Genomic DNA, 22,684 nt, shown 5'->3' with positions numbered 1-22,684 from the left:
TCCTTTGATTAAAAATCTCTCTCTCTCTCTCTATCTATCTCTCTCCTCCTAGACTGCTCCAAAACTTAACTAACACTCTCCTCCCCGAATTTCTCACAGACAATTCGAAACATTCTTTCCAACATACCACACTCCTCATTCAGTCCTTCCTGTCACATGCTTAAACAAACGAATCCCTTTCAAAACAATACACTTGCCATGATCATATAAGCAATACATTTAAACATAACCAGACATCATGGATATGCGAAGGAACTTCTACAGCAGAGGTCATCAACCCCTGGTCCGTGGCCCGATGCTGGTCCATGGCCTGAGCTGGACTGTGGAGACAGACCTCCCGGGGCCCCCCGCAGGCACTTCTCTCCCCATAGCTGCTTAGTGTATGCCCACATGCGCCACTGCCAGTGTGAGTGCTTCCCCACACCTTCAAGCAAGTGGCCGAGCACCTGCGCAAATGGGTGGGCATGCAGGTGCTCCTGCACATGCGCGAAGGGGTGGAGGAGCACTCACGCTGGTGCTGGTGGGTGCGCGTGCACTCTCCCACCACTTCGCGCATGCACCTTAAAGAGTGTGTGCACACGCGCAAGCACAGATGGGTGCCCTGCCTTCCTCAGAGGCTCAGCTGGTCCGCGGTCCCAAAAAGGTTGGGGACTGCTGTTTTACAGATTAGGTTTCATTGATGTCTTTATCCTCTGTTTTTCTGTGCCCTGGTTAAAAAGAAAAAAGAAAAAGCTGCAGTTTGCTTAAGCCAACCACACTTTCTACAGTGTCCATTCTTGCGTAATGTGCGGAGATGCTTAACCTCAACCAAAGAGAGACCCAAATGTGAATGCAACTTTTCTTCTTAACAGAAACCAGAAAACAGTTTATACAACCAGTATGAGGAGAAGATCCGCCCTTGCATCGACCTCATTGATTCCCTGAGAGCCCTTGGGGTGGAAAAGGATTTGGCCTTGCCGGCCATCGCTGTGATTGGAGACCAGAGCTCTGGGAAAAGCTCCGTTCTGGAAGCCCTGTCTGGAGTCGCTCTTCCTCGGGGCAGCGGTGAGAATTCCCTTTCAACTTGTCTTTTCAATGAGAGAAGGAATGGATTCTCTGGAGCCCATTGGCATGAGGGGATGAGGAGATAAACCTGCACATCAAAATGTTCTTACTAGAGATAGTCTTGGTTTGTGGTTCGTCAAGGTTGACAAACCAGAACCATGGAATTTATTAATGTTTTACTGACAAACCACAAATCGGTTTGTCCATAGTTTTTTTTTGACAGCCCGTGATTGTCTAAATTAAAAAATTGGGCCCCCCAGACTGCCCCTACCCCTTCCCACTGCCGTCACCTCCCTTGATGAGCTGCTGCCACCACTGTCACCGCTGCCACTTCTGTGCTGCCAGCAATTGCGGTTTCTGTTCCAGCATCCTAGCCCTTCCCTCTATGCCTGTGGGCCCACCAATCAGCTGTTCTGATGGGCCATAAGCAGAGAAAGAAGGAGCCTTCCCTCTCTGCCTATGGGCCTGCAGAACAGCTGATTGCTGGGTCTATATGCAAAGAGGGAAAGGCTAGACTACCGGAACGGAAGCTTCTCTCTCTGCCTATTAGGAAGAATTAAAAAGGTAAATGTTCATCCCTTCGTATTCACTAGGGTCTCCAGAATTGATGAATATGATGTACTGTATATTCAACGAAGCAGCGATTTCCTACAAAAATCATGATTCATTTTTTTATTTGTCCCCATGTCTTCTTACTTATGCCAGGGATCTAGAACCCATGTCCTTTTAAATGTTTTTTTTTTAACTCCAGCTCCTATTAAACCCATTCAGCATGGTCAGTGGTTGGAGATGATTTGAACTGAAGTCCAACCACATCTGGAGAGCCACATGTTTCAACCATTGCCATGTTCCTTTTATTATACAAGTGGTTCTTTGTTTTAACCCAATTGTTTTGAAACTGCTGCAGTATTGTAGCAGCTCCTTGGAAAAATTTCAAAGGAAGCAACATCAGTTAGATGCAATCTCCATAAATTGTGAGTCACTAAGCAGATTTTTTTAATATTCCAATCTAGTTATGTCAGAAAAAGCTCTAGTTTTAGTTACAAGATTAAGCATAATACCTTTTTACATGCACCAGCATTTTCTTTAATCATAACTGCACACATTTACAATATTGCTTAGAGTCAGTATGCAGATTATTCAAGTCCAGACTTGAACTCAATGTTATTCTTGTACAATCCAAGGGATTGTACCTATTTTCATCTTTGGGGGGGGGAATGTGTATATAAATGCAGTTGCTATGATTTTATTACAGTTGATTTTTTTTTTTGTAAGCAGGCATTGTCACCAGATGTCCCTTAGCACTAAAACTGAAAAAGCTATCTTCTGGTCAGCAATGGAAAGGAAAAATTAGTTACTTGGATAAAAATTTGGAATTGACAAATGCTTCAGAAGTGGAAAGAGAAATAAGAAGAGGTGAGTGTTGTGTATTTTGCTGTAACCAATGTGTTTTTTTCATTCTTAGTTAGCCGGTTCAGCATGGAAAAGAATGCTGGGACATGGTCTGGGGTGTTGCCTGCACCCTTTGGTCCTTACGGTTCATTAGCCTGAATGGAGAGTACACCCCAGAAATCATCCAGTGCATATCTTTGTATTTTATAAAAGGATATGCACTGGATAATTTATAAAAGGATTGGTGGTGGCTGCCAGATTTACTCAGAAGTGATTATCATTGCTAATTTCTTCAATGAGAAATCCTTAATGAACTTTTCAGGAACCAGGTGAGCAACCACTGTACTAATGTACAGTGGTGCCTCGCTTAATGAGTGCACCGTATAACGACGAAATCGCATAGCAATCCATTTTTTGGGATCGCTAATGCGATCGCTTACTGATGGCCCCAATGGGCGAAAATCGCATTGCGAAGACCGGTAAGCGTTTCGCTTACCGATCTTCGCATTACGACGCCCGACAATCAGCTGTTCGGTGGTTCTAAAATAGCCGCCGCGCAACCCAAAATGGCCGCCGCAACCATTTTCGCGCCCTGCCCTCGCTTAACGAGGGCGCGAAAATGGCGCTGCAATGAGGAAACATCGCATAACGGTGAGTAAAGAAGCCATTGGAACGCATTAAACTAAGTTTAATGCGTTCCAATGGCTTTTTCCATCCCGTTTAGTGATGTTTCATCATAGCGAAGGTTAATCTGGAACGGATTAACCTCGCTATGCAGGGCACCACTGTATAGCATTACTGTTGAATATGAAAAAGTTGTTAGCAGTGGTAATAATGGTTGAATACATTAATGTGAGTGGGCAACTACATTGACAGATAATGTGGGAAATTCTGTACAGTTGGGACAGTCTATAATTATCTACAGATTACATGACAGACAAGCCCATGCATATCAGCCTGGAGGTTCTCCCTCAATCTGTACTTCTTTCCTTCACTATTGGGGCTTCTACAGTACTTTTTCCCAGTCAAATGCATTTGCAGCAGTTCAGTAAGTGTGATTGCTTGCAACCGTGCAGCTTCAGGGCTGAATGGATTGCCAGAAGCTGCTTCTCCCAGATTCCTCTTTCAAGGTAGGTTGAAGCAAAGAAGCACTCACAGTTCTCCTCAAACAAACACCCCCCTGTCTCAACCATTTTAAACAGCTTAGTGGAAGCAGAGGTGTGCTACAGTAGCTGGAGGCCAAAGGGGGGGGAGAGAGAAGAATCAGCGAGGATTGGGAAGGAGATTGCTAATAGGCAGCTTGTTAAAGTAGATTTTTGCAATTTGCTAAAATAGGTCCTTGAAGCTCATTAAGATAGCTTTGTTGTAGCTGTCCCTCCTGCCGATCTGGACAGACACTGCAGAGCTACCTTAACAAGCTGCAAGCAAGCTAGATAGCCAGTTTCCTCCCCCTTTCTGCTGATTCCTATGTGTTTGGCTAAAGCAAACTCACTGGGGGAAACCCAATTTCCTGAGACTGACTTCACAGTCGGAACCATTTGCATTTTTTTCTGCTACATATCCACACCCTGATTCTTCTAAAGCACAACATTTGGTATTTCCACCAAAATACCAAAAAGATTTGGACAAACAAGAAACAATTCCACATCTAAGCTGTGCTACTCTTGCTAGTGTCTAAGTATGAGACAACTGAAGAATCTAAAAGAATCCTATTGATATTCACATAAAGTTTGTGTAAGGTGTATGTAACTTTCCACAACTAATTGAAGCTAGTTAACAAGGAGTTAAGAGTCATCTTGGTTGTATAGTTGGGCATGTGACCAGCTACCTGATTGAGATGCACCACAACACCTCTTCAATTAGTTGCAATTAGCAAATCTTACTGAAAGTTGGATTCTGACCAATGTATTGAGCAATAACCAGATGTAGATGCAATAAATACACTTTATGCCAGCTCAGTATAGCTCAATGAGTTGGACCACCTAGTTGCAGAGCTGAAATCTCCATTGTGCCCTGCTAGATGGTCCAGCCAAGATCACTGGGATTGTGTGTATGATCAGGTTATATGCCATGCCACTGTTCAGCCCCAGTTGCATAGTCCCAGAGTATCAGCAAAAGGAGGGATTGGTAAGCCACTGCAGAGTATTTCGTACCTAGAAAACCCTGGGATGGTTGCCATACATTGGAATCAATGCACTGTTGTTTCCCATGGTTTTTTGTTGGTGGTCCTTTTAAGGCTTTCATTTCTTAGAGCATCATTTGCTACGAGAAGTTACTGAATTTCACATCATGCCACATTGGACACCTGTGATATGAAACAATGAGTGCTTGTTAGTACTGGAGTGCTTGTTAGTATTATATAAAATGTTGATGTTGAATGTCTAAACTGTACTTTCACTTTATTCTTTCTAGCTCAAAACATAATGGCTGGTGAAGGAGTGGGAATAAGCAATAAATTAATTAATCTAGAAATTAGCTCTCCAGAGGTTCCAGACTTGACACTGATCGATCTTCCAGGCATTGCAAGAGTGGCTGTGGGTAATCAGCCATTAGATATTGGAGATCAGGTAAAGGACTGAGTAAATTTGGGGTTAGCTTGGGAAATTAATTCAGCAAAATTAATCTTGTGTGCAAGAGGTGATCTCTGGCACTGTTCTTCAACAAGGCATGAGATCTTCCCACCTTGCTAGAAGGGTGAATAGTTACTTCTTGGGCTATTTTCAAAAATGATATAGAATTTTAGCTAGTGAAGAATATGGCTGCTAAAATTTTGACTGGCTTAACTATTAAGCCAACTATTGAGTCTAATTCTAAATTCTTAGTGCTTACCTTTAAAGATCTGAAGGTTTTAGGGACTCCAGTTCCTGAAGCCATTGGTGTGTATTAAGATTGCCAAATGAGGCCCCTGGCTAAGTAATGTCAGTTCCTATGGACATATAGATAAAAAGGGGTTTCCTCTGTTCTGGCAATCCAACCTCTGAACAAACATTGAAAGAAAAAAGTCAGGATTACGAGGTCCAGTGAGATGCTGTTTGTGAGATGTGTTAGGACTTTGCTAAAAGAGCTTTCTTTAAGCTAGTTAAAATCCATGAATTTCTTTTCTTTGTATTCAGATCTACTGTCTGTTGTTAGGTCTCAGGCCCTGGTCCTGACTGCCTTTCTGTTTGGCATCCCTAGCCCAGTCTGGCATCTTATTGTGTAAATGAGGATACCATGATCCCTGGATTGGCTTTAAACTTGCCTAGATTTCCACCTTCCATCCCTGTCAGCTTGCAGTGGGTGCACGCTTGCTGATCCAAAAACTCTACAGGATTTTCCCATCTTTCTTTTACCACAGATCAAAAAACTGATAAAAACATATATTGACAGAAATGAGACAATCAATTTGGTGGTGGTTCCATGCAACGTGGATATTGCCACAACGGAGGCATTGAAGATGGCTCAGGAGGTAGATCCAGAAGGCGAGCGCACTCTTGGTAAGGAGGGAAATGTGTCTTGCCTTTCATAATTTTGCATTGTCAAAGATGCACATGACCTTTGGATCATCACACAACATTATTTGAGCACTGCTTTTAAGGTTCATGTCCCTTGCATGATTGTTTTGTAGTCACTGGGATTTTTGCTCTTTGAATCGAAGTATGAAGACCTTATGATGTAAAACTTGTGGGAAAATAGATTAAAATAGAAATAAAATGTATCATAGTTATAAAATATAAAACCCTGAAAAGGGTCTCCATAAGTCAAAACTTTGAGAACACACAATTATTTCTATTTTATAAGGGAAGAAAAATAAAAATCACCATGTAAGCAAAATTCTGTTACCTTGTGTGATTGAGAAAGGGCAGTTGCGTAAGCATTGTTATGTGTCTTGCAGAGTATCTGTTGCATGCCTGTCTTAAAAATTATATCATCAGTCGTATGTATATGTGAGGCCCAAGAAACAGGAAAACTGCGTGGGCAATTACCCTTACCCTATAGAGTTTTACTTTAAAATGTAGTCATTGTGTTGTGCATATATAATTTAACTGGGTACAATATTTAAATATTGCATTAATATTTTAAGATCTTCCCCCCTCAGTGTTAACATTTTATTTGTGAGTCCTTTAAAAACTACAAGCTCATTTGTCTAATTCAGTTGATACGTTCCCTGAGCTCTTCAGAAGCTTGGTGGGACATAGAACGAGAATATAGTTCATCAGCCTAAGTTTTTGATTATGGTTACAGCTGATGAAAAGAAGGAAGAAAAAAAGCAGTGAGAAGGAAGGTCACACAATTTCCTCATGTTATATAACTGTAAATTGTATCTCCTGGGAAAGAAGGAGGAATTCTGAGGAAAGATGCAAAACAGATATGGATTTGGGTTTTTAGGGGGTCATGGTGAAAGTCAAACTATACATAAGTAAGAACCTATCATAACGATTGAAATCATATTAATGTTCCAGGTACATGATTTAGGTAGACCTTTACGTTGAGTCTTAGAAATAAGACCTACAAACAAAATTGCACTCTTGAAGGCCAGTTAGAAGACAAATTTGCAAATTACATGAAGTGAGAAAGGCTCCTGTTTTTCCACTCATCAGCTGATGGATTTCTTCTTCTAATTATAGATGATCCATAATGTATAGTTCGGTCCTCAGGCTGAAAAACCGGTCAAGCCCATGACAAATTAGCAATCAGAAGCATGAGCTAGAAGGTTGCATTTCTATTCAAATCTAATTATTAATAGCAATCTAATTTTGAAAATTGGCAGTAATACTAGCAGCCCTCTTTGTGGTCTCCTCTGCTTGAAACTTGACCCTGATAAATTGCAAGGCTCTCTATGCTGCTTTTTGAACATCTATACAGTAGATGCATCTTTGGTTCAAAGGCATAATAATAACCTGTCTGGTCGACTGGGGAAAAGAAACCCATAAAATACTGTATATCACAAATATAATTTCTACACTTGCATTAAAGCTAATTTTCTTAAACCATGCATTTCTACAATTCCCTTTTATAATGTGTTTCTGGAAAGCTTCTGTTCTCATATTTTACTATAGGGATTTTGACAAAGCCTGATCTGATGGACAAAGGAACTGAAGGGAATGTTGTGAACATAGTGAGAAACTTAGTCATCCCCCTGAAAAAGGGATATATGATTGTGAAATGTCGAGGGCAGCAAGACATCCAGTCCAACCTGACACTGGCTTCTGCAACCCAGAGAGAGAGAGAGTTTTTTGAGAATCACAAACACTTCAGGTACACGTAGAATTTATACTGTATTTTTCCGTGTATAAGATGCTATTCTACTCTAAAATGATTACACTAAAAACTGAGGGGCATCTTCTACATGGAAGTAAGCCGAGAACACGGAGGGAGAAAAACGTCCCATACCTTGCCTCTGAAAACAGGCTTCCGGCCTCCATTCAGGAGGCTTAGCTTCCTACAGTCAGGAGGCTTATGGAACTGATGTCAGCTGTTGTTGAACAAACCAATTAGAACACATCTTGTTGGAGGCGGAGGCTGTAGGCTCAGATTCAATAGGGACTCATAATGTCCGAGCGTTCTGAGCCCAGAGGCTGAATACTCAAAGCTAAGTTTTCTTAATTTGAGGGTTAGAAAATGGGGGGGGGGGTTGTTTTATAAAAGGAAAAATATGGTAGTTCTCTTTTACTTTCCTATATATTGCCCATTTCTTTTGTTTTCACTTGTTTTGCTTTACATGCTCACTTGGCTGAAAATAGTTTGAAAATATTTGTTTTGTGATAAAATACACTTGGTTGGGCACCTAAATAAATACACATTTAAGTACATTCTTGATTTCCAATAATTTGTCAAAATCCTAAAGCTGAAATTGGTGGATATAATTTCTTCACACAGACTACACATAAATGGGTAATGCACACTCATGTATACCATTAAACGTGCATGAACACAAAGCTTCTCAAGGGCCACCTTTTGTCTATCCCTGCACTAAATGTTTTGATAAGGGATAGTGTCTAAAATTCAGTAGTAAACTGTAACTAGATTAAGCCCATAGAACCAATGTAGTTACAGACCTCATGTGCACATATTGCCTCGTAAATTTCTGAGGAATCAGATGCATATCAGAAAGGGAATAGCCACCCAGTTCTTCTTTGTCCTGGGTGAGATTGTCCTTTTGTAGGCCACTTGATCTTTACTGCAAATGCTTAGCTTTACCTCCCTCATTGTATGTTCCTCTTGTTTCCTTACAGTATGCTTTGGAAGGAAAAAAGAGCCACAATTCCCTTATTGGCTGAAAAACTTACAAGTGAACTTGTGCAACACATTAGTGTAAGTTACTAGAGCATTTTATATCACCAGCATCTGACATCTTAAATAAAAGAACTGAAGCATCAAGCCAAAAAGTCCTTGTTTTTCTTCCAAACCAAAATATTTTCCAATTTGTGTAAATATATGTATGCATATGTTTCACTTTCCAGAAATCATTGCCCACATTAGAAGAGCAGATAAGCTTTCAGCTTCAGAAGGCAAGCGATGAGATGCGCAGATATGGCAAAGGCATGCCAAAAACTGAAGGAGAAAAGCTGTATTTTTTAACAGATGTAAGTATAGTGGATGAGTGTGCAAAGCTCCATATGCCAAACCTGGTGCTTATTTTTAAAAAGTATCATGTTTGTTGATGCTTCTTGTTTTCAGAGAGACACCTTAATCTTTACTCATTCCTTATCTCTTTATGTTTTAGTCACATCATTCTTACGATTCTTCTACAAAAGTGCCTCGGAAATAGAAAAATGGTCTGAAATAGTCAATTTGCCCCATAAATATTTTAAACATTGCTGTGTTCTTTTGCCAAAGTAATGTTGTAAAGCCCTCTTTGTTCTCCGAAGTAAAGTATTGTCGTTTAATGTCACTGAATCATTTGTTACTTCCAAGCACTGGCTAAGTTTTCTTGACTTAAAAGAGATTATTCCAGAATTTAATGCTCTGTCATCTTGTCTATATCTTTTTTTTCTTTCAGAAAATCCAGCTGTTTAATGCAGATATCACATGTGCCATACAAGGAGAAGAAAAATTATCTGAAAAAGATACCAGACTGTTCACCAAAATCCGTAAAGAATTTCAGAAATGGGACCAAACAATTGCTGAGAATGGCAAGAATAGTAAGTACAGAGTAATTTCTCTTTGGAATAGTTCCCTGGTCCACCAAATACTGTCCTGATACAGTTGTGTGTTGATTCTGGATTGAGAGCCTTAAAGATTAGGAATTAGTGGCTTTGAGAAAAGCATATGCAAAAAAACAAACAAAAATAAAAAAAACTAGTGATACACAGGAGTTCCTAAGCATCAGCAAAATGATGATTATTCAGTTTATTAAATTTATATCCAGTGTTTATTGAATCTACATCTTTATACCAAAAGACAGCCAACAGTAATAAAAATGTAAGTAAAAACAAATACTATAGAATCATGCCAAAGAATACAACTTCAACAGCTACTCAGCTTAAATGCCAAAGGCCTGCTCAGAATGAAAGGTCCTTGCCAACAGAAGGATAGCAGAGGAGCACTTACTCAGCCTCCCTCAGAAGCGCTTACTCAGCCTCTCTCAGAAGTCCCACAGCCTGGGAGCCATCACCAAGAAGGCCCTATCTGACAAAGGACTGCCCAACTTATTCTTAAAATGAAAGAAGAGGAGCAAGTTGCAGCACGAGGTTACAAGGATATGCTCACTTTCTTTTTTTAAACATACGTATGGATTTTTATAGCTCACTTTTGTTCCAATACTTGAACTCTGGGCAGTTCATAACATTTTAAAAAAAAAAACAGAAACAACTGAACGACAAAAAGTTATAGTAGTAAAACATGTGATGTTAAAGTACAGTTACATCAAAAAGGTGAAAAATATGCAACACACAGACACACACTGTACAAGGCTCCTTCATCAGCAACCATTCAGCTAAAGAACAGTGTGAATAAATCTTTGCCTGCTAGCTGAAGGACAGGACATGGGGAGAAGGATGCAGCCGGAGATGACTTGACAAGGATTTCCATAGCTTGGGAAACATCCACATTTTAACATTAGAGCTGATGGTAAGCATTCCTGAGACAGGATAAGAATGGCGAATCAACTTCCTTAGATGCTATAAAAAGTAGTGGCAAGGCTTGTGTGTACCTTTCTCTGTTATAAATTCGCACATCCTAGTCCAGATTAAATGTAATTCAAAAATGAAATAGATTTTTGTATTTGCTTCACTTTCATCAACTAGATAAAGCTACACCCTGTTTATTTCCTTGAGCTTGAGGTTTGATCGTCACAAAGACCCTCTGTTTAACCACTTCACCACACTGCCTGTGCATTCAAGATTCTGCATAGTCCGACAGCGTGTTTTAGATTCAGCAGGCAAGAAGAATCGGGCATTCTAGAATCATTGTGAGAGAGGTTGTTATGCATTGTGAAATTGCTTCCAACTAGACATGGGGGCTTTGTATTTGTCTACAAATATGAAGCCTGCCGGCACAGGTGGCCAGCCCAATTACCACCCACTCACAGAATACACTGGACTACTTCCCATGTGGTGCAAGGGGTCAGCATCATCTCCTGCTCCCCAATCCCAGTGGTAATTGGCTGCCACAGCCCCACCTTCATGCTCACCTGGCCATTCCGTGGCTAAGCAGGGAGACGTGTAGTCCTGTTCCCTTGCCAGAGTGTCTGGGTGAGCAGGGAGACAGGGCTGTGGCAGCTGGGCTACTGCTGTAATTGAGCAGCAGGAGATGAGTCCAGTTACATATACTTCACGCTGTGCAGTAAGTGGTCCAGCAGGTTTTGCGGATGGGAATCGGACCGACCATGTGTGCTGCCAGGCTTTGTATTCGTAGACAACTATGAAGCCCCCATGTCTACTTCCAACTTGTGGTAACACTGTATGACCTTTAGAAGGTCGTAACTAGAGACGGGGATGAATCAGGAAAAATGGCGATTGACAACAACGTGTCATTTGTCAAAATTGATGAATGGATGAATCGACAAAGCATCAGATTTTAGTGATAAATTGATGAATATTCATCAGTTCATCATTGAAAGCCAGTGACCTGCCGAACAGCTGATTGGCAGATCATTGACAAGCAGGCTGGCTGCAGAAAGGAAAACCTGGGTTTCATTTCCCACAACCAGCCTGTCTGTCAATGCCCCAATGATGAAGTGAGGGTTTCCCATCCAGCTGCCTATTTCCCTTCCCACAACCAGCCTGCATGAAGGGATGAATAAAAGGGGTAAATATTCATCTCTTCATTTTCATCGGGCTCTCTGATGAATACGAAGGGATGACTATCCCACGAATCAGCAATATTTTGTGAATATTGTAATTCGGGTTTTTATTCATCTTCTAGTCTTTACATTACTATATCATCTCAGATCTTGCCACCTAGAGGTCATTGCTTCCTTTTATTGACTTCCTCTTGTCCTGCTGCTGTCCATTTTCCCCATTCTGTTTTCCAGTGCTTGATGTCTTCTCATGATGTGCTGAGTATGATAGCCTCAGTTTAGTCACAGTCCTCCATAGTCCTCCTTCTAGTCTCCTCTTTAGAAGTGAAGGGAGCACTATCCTCTAAGCATCTTCAGGTTTCTAGATGCTATGACACCTGATTAAAAGCTTTTGCTGAACCTACTTTGTTTGCTGTAATTTTATGAGAAGGTACTTATTTTTCTTTATTCCTGCAGTTGAAAAATTTCTCCATCCTGAGGAGTGGAAATTTGAACATCAGTATCGTGGACGAGAGCTGCCCGGTTTTATCAACTACAGAACATTTGAGAGTATTATGAGGAGGCATATTTCCATATTGGAACTGCCTGCTCTTGAAATGCTGAACAAAGTGACAGGTACAGGCTTCTTAGTCCAAGAGGTGACATGGTATTGGAGCCCTCCCAAAAATTTCCAGTGTTTATATTTTATACACTGGAAAAGAATATTTTTCAGGACAGAAACAAATGGAGGCAGCTCCTGCTTGCAGAATGAGATGCAGGTTTTTGCCAATAGATTTTCAGGAAATACAGCACCTTTTTTTCATGATAATGATTCTGGTTTTTGTGTTCTTCCCAGAAATTGTGCGTCAAGCATTTGCAGAGGTAGCTAAAGCTCACTTTGATGGTTTCCCTCATCTTCATATGCAAGCTAAGGTAAGAAGACGTAAGTGATGCAAATCAAATTCTTCCGGAGGCAGGATTTCATCCCCCTTTACTTTTTTGGTCCACACATCTGATCACTGTCAAATCTTCAGTAAAAAATGTGGCCCTTCCTCAAAGCATCCTACCTATAATGTGGAATAGCTTTGGACTACATGTACAACAGACAAACAAAGCTGCAAAATCTTTGTGCACCTTCATGTGCATGCAGGGCTATATACACATTGTTCACTGTTGTGGGTGTGAGATAAAAGTGATATCAGATACTAAAAATGACAGCGGTGTTATGAACATTAATAATGAACTTTGAATATGTTGGTGAGCATAAACCTCCTGGCAGAGGTAACGTAATTAGTTAATGGAAAATATCTGTAGGCTAATGCATAACTTTTTAGTGCCCTCCTTTTTTTTTAAACTATGCTTTCCACAATGTTCTAAGCACCAAAGCCAGTTGCAATCTAAGAATTTCTGAGCTCTGGCCTTACCACCGGCTGCTCAACTCACCAATACAGGACTAACAGCCAAATTGTATGTTGTATTGTTTATACTGGGCTGGGGTTGTAAAGCATGCTTAAGATCACAGCTCTAATTGTGAAGCAAAGAAAGAAAGAATGAAAGAAAGGAAAGACACAGCTGTGGAGCATTGATTTGATCCAAAACATGCCCCTGATCCAGACCAAGGGTCCCCAGCTGGTTTACTGCTGGAAATCTGCCCCTTCCGGTGGATACCAATAAATTCTGAAGTACAGATATTTATGAGGAAAGTCCTTAAAACTCATTAGACCCCAAGGAGAGCCCAAAAATACTCACTCACTGAGCAACGGGGAAAGATGTAGGCCATAAAATAGGTTCTGTGTTGTGTGCCATCAGATGCTGCAGTAAGGTGTGTACTGTGAAAGTGATAGAACTGTGGGGTTTTACTCCAACTCTCCCCACCAAATCATATAAAAGTTTTAAAAAACAACTATTCATACATTCCCACAGGTTCAGGATGATCACTCTGACTTTCTAACTCTTCTGCCTGTCTTTCTGTTCCTTTGGTTTTGGATTTTAATGGCTCAAAATTGCCATTTCCTGGCCTGATGCAACTTACAGACTCTGGAGACAAAATTTTGCCCTAGAACTGCCTGAGAATGGTAACCTCTGGGGTGTAGAGTACAACATTCTGGAATGAATGGACTTTGCAAAGGGATTTGCAGGTGTATGATAAGAGTTCATCATGTGGCTAAGGACATACTATGATGAGCATACCTGTGCTTTTAGGGCAAATATCTCGGTAAAGGTAAAGGTTCCCCTTGACAATTTTGTCCAGTCGTGTCCGACTCTAGGGGGCGGTGTTCATCTCTGTTTCCAACCCGTAGAGCTAGCATTTGTCCGCAGACAATTCTCCGTGGTCACGTGGCCAGCGTGACTAGACACAGGACACTGTTTACATTCCCACTGAGGTGGTACCTGTTTATCTACTCACATTTTTTGCATTTTTGCATGCTTTCGAACTGCTAGGTTGGTGGGAGCTGGGACAAGCAACAGGGACTCACTCCATCATGTGGATTCGATCTTACGACTGCTGGTCTCCTGACCTTGCAGCACAGAGGCTTCAGGGGTTTAACCTGCAGCACAACCACGTCCCTGTTTCCACCACGTCCCTGGTTTATCTCTGTAGGCCAATGTAATTCTGTTCTGTTACATTTTAGAACTATCCATTTAAAAAAATCTTGTTATCTTTCTCTCTGTGTTTGTGTCTTTCAGAACAGAATTGAAAGCATTAAAGCAAAACAAATAGAGGAAGCTGAAAGTACAATCAGAACCCAGTTTGAAATGGAGCAGACTTTATACTGCCAGGACGGTGTCTACAGGAGAGATTTGAGCATTGTAAAAGGGAAAGTAGAAGAAGCTGGGAACAGTCTTTTCAGCGCTGGTTCTTTAAATGGAAAAAATCCTCTAAATTCTGTTGGCACTAGCCTCACTTTTGGAACCACTTCTGCACAAGATAGTTCCATCACAGAAATAGCTTATCATTTGAAGACCTACTTCAGTGTGAGTTATTTTCCCTTGCAAAGGTTCTCTTCATTGTTTCCTCACAGAGGAAGTTGAGGAATGCCAACTTTTTCTCTTTCCTCCCCCTGCAAGATAGCTTCCGGCACGAATAATGTCAGTGTTTTGTGCAAAGCGCATAACCTGTGCATATTGTGCAAAATTGCAGGAGCTGCTGCTTGCTTTCACAGTCTTTTAAAAAGCAGAAGCAAATGATGGGGTCTTTGACTTTTAAAAAAAAACAGATAAGTTCTTTTATGCTTCCTCTCTCTGTGTTTTTGTACACATGTGCAAGTACTTAGCTTTTTAAAAGGAAAAGGCACTAGTGTTGCATTGTCTGCCCTGGAGACATTGGGCATAAGCTGCAGAGACAGTAATGGGGAAAGAACATTTCTTATTTTACTCCCACGCTGGAGGCATAGAAACATATAGGATTTGGTATCTCATCATGTTGAGAAAATCTAAATCCATGAGTAAGAGGAACTTAACAAGTATTCTTTTCATTCCTGGTCTGAGGCAGTCGGTATCTTCAACATATATTTTCATCATTTATTTCTGATAACACAGTTGCTCATCCTTCACTGCTGGTTGCTCAGAAGAGGGATTACAAACAGGTAAACATTATTAATAATTGGGTTGTTTGGTGTTTTTTAATTTCAGAATGCAGGTAACCGTCTCTCTTGTCAAGTTCCTCTGATAATCCAGTTCTACATTCTCCAGAAGTTTGGTGATCATCTGCAAAATGAAATGCTACAGCTCCTGCAGAATAGAGAAAAGTTGAGCATTTTACTCCAGGAGCGCAAAGATGCTGCTGAACAGAGGCAGTTCCTCAGTGACCGCATTTTTCGCCTGACTGAAGCACGGAACCACTTAGCAAAATTTTCTGGTTAGAAAAGATTATCTACTGCTTGGCACTGCATGGGGAAAACCTAGTTTATCTGCCAATAGGTAGATCACATCTCGTTTAAAAGGGGAGGGGGAAAGAACTATATTTTATTTCGTATCAGTTCTTTAATAACTAGAACTTTTCTGAGTGCTTCATAACTTTTTCCAGTTTTGGCTACTAGCTAGTACAAAATAATCCTTTTGTGGTCTTCTGTGCCTTATTTGCTAAACAACCCAAGAAAAAACTCACTTGCATCCATCTTGATTTAGATGCCACTTGTTTTGGAATGTTAAATTAGTTGAACTTGGAGGGACTTCTAGGCTTCTGCCTGTGGTGTGGTCTGAGAATCTAGAGAAGTTACCTGATGGGATGCAACCTACTACCTGTTTGTTCAATCCTTGACTTTCTTAATTGCTCTTAATGTTAGTAAGCAGATAGAAGGGGAAGATATGGAGGCAGTGACAGATTTTACTTTCTTGGGCTCCATGATCACTGCAGATGGAGACAGCAGCCACAAAATTAAAGGACGCCTGCTTCTTGGGAGGAAAGTGATGACAAAACTTGACAGCATCTTAAAAAGCAGAGACATCACCTTGCCAACGAAAGTCCGCATAGTCAAAGCTATGGTTTTTCCAGTAGTGATGTATGGAAGTGAGAGCTGGACCATAAAGAAGGCTGACCGCCGAAGAATTGATGCTTTTCAACTGTGGTGCTGGAGGAGACTGTTGAGATTCCCCTGGACTGCAAAGAGAACAAATCTATCCATTTTTAAGAAAATCAACCCTGAGTGCTCACTGGAAGGACAGATTCTGAAGCTGAGGCTCCAATACTTTGGCCATCTCATGAGAAGAGAAGAATCCTTGGAAAAGACCCTGATGTTGGGAAAGTGTGAAGGCAAGAGGAGAAGGGGATGACAAAGGACGAGATGGCTGGACAGTGTCATCGAAGCAACCAATATGAATTTGACACAACTCCAGGAGGCAGTGGAAGACAGGAGGGCCTGGCGTGCTCTGGTCCATGGGGTCACGAAGAGTCGGACACGACTGAACAACTAAACAACAATGTTAGTAAGCAGAAGATTGCTTGAGAAGAAACAATTCAGATGCCAAAGATTGTTACCACTGTAGGCTAGTGGCAAATATGTCTTTGGAGACAGGATGCAAAGAGAGATGTTGGTGTTGCTCCAGGGATTTACAAATTAATAACTCTGGCCCTCTGGTGTAGGACTGTAACTTTTGACAGACCTGGCCAGCACAAGTTGAAGTATGAGATGGGTTGCTGTCCAGTGACATTTGAAACACTAGTCACTCTCTGCCAATCAAGATCAATACCAACCTGGTGTTAGCATTAAAGTATCCTTAGGATGTGAGTACACAGTGAGAAAAATGCAAATTAGCTCACTGGGAAGTTGTTTTCCCAAGGGAAATTTCTGTTAAGTGGCTACATAGGGAGAGAGGGAAAGAAATGGGTAAACAGCCCTGTTTGCAGCTTGTTAATATAGCTCTCCTGAACTATCTTAATAAGCTGTAAACAAGAGCTGAGTGGCAATTTGCTCCTCTCATTTTTTGTTTCTGGGTCTTCCCAGAAAGGTACATAACTTTCTGAAGTTATTGTAACAATTAGAAAGCAGGATTTTTTTTGTGTGTGATATGATGGCTGTGGGAGGTTGCTTGCCAGAGAATTTTGCTTTATGTTCATCGATGTCTTCTAGGCATGTGCCAAATTCAGTTTTTTTCTTTTCAAGCCTTTGTAAATGATAGCTGTGTGTGAGTTTTAAATTGTAATGTTTATATGTTGCATCTGCAGGTTTGTTAACTGTTTTATGTGTATTTTTTACAGTTGTGAACTACTGTGCTGAGAGTGAACTTTTTTTTAAAAGGGCTGATATATCTTCCTAGAAGTATTTTATCAATGCTTGTAATCTTCCTAACACACACACACACACACACACACACACACACACACACACACACACACACACACACACACACACACACACACACACACACACACACACACACACACACACACACACACACACACACACACACACACACACACACAAGAAAGGAGGGGATAGAGCTGATTTATTGTATTGGTATGACCTTACATATTAAGTGTGAATAGTAATGGTTGTTGTGGGTTTTTCGGGTTTTTTGGCCGTGTTCTGAAGGTTGTTCTTCCTGACGTTTCACCAGTCTCTGTGGCCAGTATCTTCCGTATGTATATTGTACATACATCACTCAGTTGATTAAGAAAAAATTTGTATGGCCAATTATTTCTTTAGAACTGGAACACTGGTTGGGTGAAAATAAATATCATTTGCAGTTCAGTGTTGTGTTTAAGCACATCTCACTGCATTTTATATCTGCTTATTTCCTAGTGCTACATGGCCAACATGCAAGAAAATGGCACTTTAAAAAAAGTCCTACTATATCTACATATACTGCTACCATTGTAACTTTTATTATTCTGACTTGAAATCAAGTTAGCATGTTCTCTACCATTAGTGAATGGGTCTCTCATTGCCTTCGCTTCCCGTGCCCACATTAAGTACTTGTTCATGAATGCCAGAAATTAACATAGACTCACAACAGACATAGGGACGTGCTGGCGCTGCGGGCTAAACTGCAGAAGGCTTTGTGTGCTGCAGGGCCAGAAGACCAGCAGTCGTAAGATTGAATCCACACGACAGAGTGAGCTCCCGTCGTTTTGTTCCAGCTCCTCGCCAACCTAGCAGTTCGAAAGCATGTAAATGCGAGTAGATAAATAGGTACCGTCTCATTGGGAAGGTGAACAGCGTTCCGTGTATAGCCGTGCTGGCCACGTGACAACGGAAACTGTCTTCGGACAAACGCTGGCTCTACGGCTTGGAAAGGGGGATGAGCACCACCCCTAGAGTCAAACACGACTGACTAAAAAATGTCAAGGGGAACCTTTACCTTTACCACAACAGACTGAGATTGCATGGCTGCATTTTTTTTCCCAGAAAGCTTGAGTACCTAGAAAGAAGCATATCAGGCAAAAACGTTGTGGCACCTTAAAGACTGGAGGCTATATTTTAATATGAGCTTTTGTGGGCAGGTCCAGGTCTGAGGAAGTAGACTTATTCACAAAAGCTCACATTAAAATATAGGAGTTAGTCTTTAGTGTGCCACAATATTTTTAGTACAGACAAGTAGAAAGGAAATGCAGGGATGGCAGTAGGAGGGCAAAAGCTGAGAATGAGCTGAGGTTAGCTAGAGACACTAAAAGCAATAAAAAAGCATTCAGGTATGTGAGTAGCAAAGATGAACAAAAGACATAGTGGCAGAGCTCTGCAATAGAGATTGGAAAATGATAATAGGACAAAGAAAAGGCAGAGATGCTCATTTCCTAGTTTAGTTCAATCTTTTCCCATAAGACAATGAACTTCCAAACAAATTGGAAGTGCAGGTTGGGGGGGCAGAATTGCAGCTGGAGACAGGTAAACAAATAGTCAAGGAATACCTTACGACCTTGAATGAGTTCAATCTCCAGGGCCAGATGAACTGTATCCAAGAGTACTGAAGGAACTGGCTGAAGAACTCTCATAACCGCTATCCATTTTTTTCTCGAAATCATGGGAAACGGTTGAGGTGCCACAGGACTGGAGGAGGGCTAATATTGTCCCTCTTCAAAAAGGGCAAAAAAGACCTGGGAACTACAGGCCAGTCAGACTGATATCAATCACAGGGAAAATTCTGGAACAGACCATAAAGTGGTCATTGTGCAAGCACCTAGAAAACAATGCAGTAATAACTAGAAGCCAGAACGGATTTGTCAAGAACAAATCCTGTCAAACTAATTTGGTGTTTTTTGATCGTCTCACTTCCCTGATAGACAGAGGGAATGGTGTAGACATAGTATATATTGACTTCAGCAAAGCTTTTGACAAAGTGCCCCATGATATCCTGATTAGCAAGCTAACTAGGTGTGGACTGGATAAATCAAGTGGATACACAATTGGCTACAGAATTTTACTCAGAGAGTGATGATTAACGGGTCCCTCTCTAACTGGGAGGAGGTCACAAGTGGGGTACCCCAAGGCTCAGTCCCCTTCAATATTTTTATTAAGGAATCTGATGAGGGAGTGCAGAGAATGCTTCCCAGATTTGCAGATGATACCAAATTGGGTGGAATAGCTAATACCCTAGAAGACAAAAACAAAATTCAAAATGACGCTGATAGGATGGAGCATTGGGCCAAAAGCAACAGAATGAAATTCAAGAAGGATAAGTGAAAAGTCCTGGACTTTGGAAAAAGAAACCTATTGCACAGTTACAAGATGGAGGATACCTGGCTCAGCAAAATTACGAGCGAGAAGGATCTTGGAATTGTCGTAGATCACAAGCTAAATATGAGCCAACAGTATTCTGTGGCTACAAAAAAAGCAAATGCTGTTTTAATCTGCATTAATAGAGGTATAGTTTCCAAATTCCACAAGGCGCTAGTCCTCCTATTCAGCACTGGACACCACATTTCAAGAAGGATGCTAACAAATTGGAACTAGTCCAGAGGAGGGCGACAAGGATGATCAGGGGGCTGGGAACCAAGCCTTATGAGAGGAGGCTAAAAGAACTGGGCATGCTCAGCCTTGAGAAAAGAAGACTGAGGGGTGATATGATAGCACTTTTCAAATATTTGAAAGGCTGTCATACAGAGAGCAGCGGCAAGATCTGTTCTCGATCATCCCAGAATGCAGGACACGCAACAATGGGATGTTAGAGGAAGCCAGATTTTGGTTGAATATCAGGAAAAACCTAGCTGTTAGAGCAGTACGACAGTGGAACCAGTTACCTTGGGAGTTGGTGAATGCTTCAACACTGGAGGTATTCAAGAAGAACTTAGATAATCACTTGGCAGATATGCTTTGATTGTATTCCTGCATTGAGCAGAGGGTTGGACTTGATAGCCTTGTAGACTCCTTCCAACTTCACTTTTCTATGATATGCCCTCATTGAGAATGCCTTGTCTAGAGCATCCTTGCATTCATTATGGCTTGAGATGTGAGTCGGATATATACAATTATCCTAGAAGTTCCTTTTCTAAGTTCCTTATCTAAGGGAAACACTGTTTTAGCCTGTGATACAACCAGCACACTTATGTATATCTGCTGAGAACCAGGTTCCCCTGAGTGCAGGAGGACTTAACTACCAGGTGAGTATATAAAGGATGACAGCCAATACCACTTTAAAGACCTTGGAAAAGTTGTATCACTCTTTGCCTTGCTGGCTTACTGTACGGGGTAGAGTGTTGAATCATGAGAAACTAAAAAGTCTTCAAAAAGATTCACGTATGCATCTAACACAGAGGCCAAACTCCTGTTAATTCTGCTATATGCATAAATGGTCTGTGTAAGTGAGAATTCAAGCCAAAATTACTGGAGAAAATAAGGCACACTCTGATTATAGAGCAACTATATTTTTGCAAACAGGATTTTGTTGATAATCTTACGAAATGAAAAATTCTTTACATAGTTACTCTAGTGTAATACAAACAGTGCAGCTTTTGAAGGAGAACTGCCCAGGTTAAGAAATTACCACAGACGTATCGTGTGCCAAGTCAGATAAGTCAGTGCGCAACAGGAAAGGTTTATAGTGATTTCTTGAATTGAGACAGTTCGCCTAAGATTACAAACATTTGCATCAAAATAACTGTGCAAGAGAGGTTGGTCACAGAAAGACAACTGATGTTGATTTGGTTTTATTCGTGAAATGTCCTGCACCACATACAGATGGTTTGCTTCTCTTCCGTACATCATTTGGGCCTTCAGTAGATTTAATTAAAACCGAGTACTTCAAGAAAACAATATGAATTGGCCAAAGAAAGTCAAGAAATCATAAAAAGTTTATTTATCATATATATAAATGAAAATGCATGTTATGTTTCAGTTCTGAAACTATGAAACAAAAATCAGGCTCAAAACAGATCACACAAGTAATAACAATTTACCATGATCCATATACTCCTTATAAATAAATAATTATTTGACTGGCACATTTATATACAACTTATTGCTCCTCCAAAATCTGAAGTGCAAAGTTCACAAAAAAAAAACAGGCAAATTCTAAAAAGTGCAGTTGAACTAGCAGCATCAATAGTTTAGTCCACAGAGGAAAGAAGAAAAATCCAGATTTCACTGGAATGTAGCTATATTAATCAGATTTTTTTCCTGTCTTCATGATTAAAACCATAAATCTTATATAAAATACATTAATTTTAAAAACAATAGAAAGTTATTTCCTGCTTAAGACACCTACATTTTTGTCAATGTCTTTACAAAATGAGGTAGTCATAGTTTTGAGTGGTTATTTTTTTTACTTCCCCTCAGCTGAGTTTTTACTGTGACAGATATTTGGGCCTGGCACAAATATTTGTCACAATACCTGTGCCAAGAGGCATCTAGTACATGTCTAGTTGCCACACCCCATCTGGCTTCAGCATACTTGTTACTTTATTGTTTATTCCAGGATCCTGGATATATTCTGATACTGAAATATTCTCTTCAACAAAATGACATACATTTTTTTTAACTTTCTAAACTGACCTTGATCTAAATGAAGGAGGGAGGATTCAATTCATACTGGATATATAGCCTATCTGCTTTCAGAAGGTGTAACATCTAAGAACATGAAAAATTATAGTAATATGGCAAAATAAATTTGCTTTTCAGCAGTGTCTTGGAAAAGCATCTCCTTTCATGTGTTACATCAAGATGTTCATAAAATAGTTTTTACCATCCAAAACGGGCTAGCCAGCAGCCCAAATAATTCGCATCACAGATGTACTAAATGTTAAATATATAAAAAGCCAAGATTTTGCACATGTATTCTAAAGACATAACCAGAAATAGCATTAAAAAAACTAACTAGGAATCTTCAGAAATAAAGGGAAGTAAATAATTGCTCAAAGGAGCGCAAGCCCCACATTAAATAGGCTCTTGTATAACCTAATTCGCTTGATGTGAAACCGGTCAGTGCAAATAGCACCAAACAATTTGCAAATATTCAAGTTAAAGGCCATATATGAAGTGTTGAGGACCAAGAAGTCATTTTAAAAAGTTGGTCTGATTTGCTATTGACGAAAGCAATCTGATCCATCAGTGAGGAATGGCTGATTCCTCAGGACTGGCACATGGCAGAGGATATTCACCATCATCTGTTTGC

General features: G+C 40.6%; 2 protein-coding genes across 2 annotated transcripts in view; one reads left to right on the top strand and one right to left on the bottom strand.

Annotated features, from left to right (window-relative positions):
• LOC110076831 (interferon-induced GTP-binding protein Mx1) overlaps nucleotides 1-17,829 on the top strand; it is a 24,343-nt gene extending 6,514 nt beyond the window's left edge. Inside the window, exons 3-14 of the mRNA XM_078390530.1 lie at nucleotides 852-1,044; nucleotides 2,323-2,460; nucleotides 4,849-5,003; nucleotides 5,774-5,912; nucleotides 7,476-7,674; nucleotides 8,652-8,730; nucleotides 8,880-9,002; nucleotides 9,419-9,560; nucleotides 12,116-12,274; nucleotides 12,495-12,571; nucleotides 14,327-14,614; nucleotides 15,272-17,829. Coding sequence (XP_078246656.1) covers nucleotides 852-1,044; nucleotides 2,323-2,460; nucleotides 4,849-5,003; nucleotides 5,774-5,912; nucleotides 7,476-7,674; nucleotides 8,652-8,730; nucleotides 8,880-9,002; nucleotides 9,419-9,560; nucleotides 12,116-12,274; nucleotides 12,495-12,571; nucleotides 14,327-14,614; nucleotides 15,272-15,502 — 1,923 coding nt within the window. The 3' untranslated portion in view covers nucleotides 15,503-17,829. The remainder of the gene's footprint in view (nucleotides 1-851; nucleotides 1,045-2,322; nucleotides 2,461-4,848; nucleotides 5,004-5,773; nucleotides 5,913-7,475; nucleotides 7,675-8,651; nucleotides 8,731-8,879; nucleotides 9,003-9,418; nucleotides 9,561-12,115; nucleotides 12,275-12,494; nucleotides 12,572-14,326; nucleotides 14,615-15,271) is intronic.
• TMPRSS2 (transmembrane serine protease 2) overlaps nucleotides 17,436-22,684 on the bottom strand; it is a 40,955-nt gene continuing 35,706 nt past the window's right edge. The window contains exon 14 of the mRNA XM_020789371.3: nucleotides 17,436-22,684. Within this exon, the coding sequence (XP_020645030.3) occupies nucleotides 22,673-22,684 (12 nt within the window). The 3' untranslated portion in view covers nucleotides 17,436-22,672.

The sequence above is a fragment of the Pogona vitticeps genome, chromosome 3 (assembly GCF_051106095.1).
Source record: "Pogona vitticeps strain Pit_001003342236 chromosome 3, PviZW2.1, whole genome shotgun sequence".
Lineage (NCBI taxonomy): Eukaryota > Metazoa > Chordata > Lepidosauria > Squamata > Agamidae > Pogona > Pogona vitticeps.
Note: the sequence above shows the minus strand (reverse complement) of the source record. Positions and strands in the feature narration are given on the sequence as shown.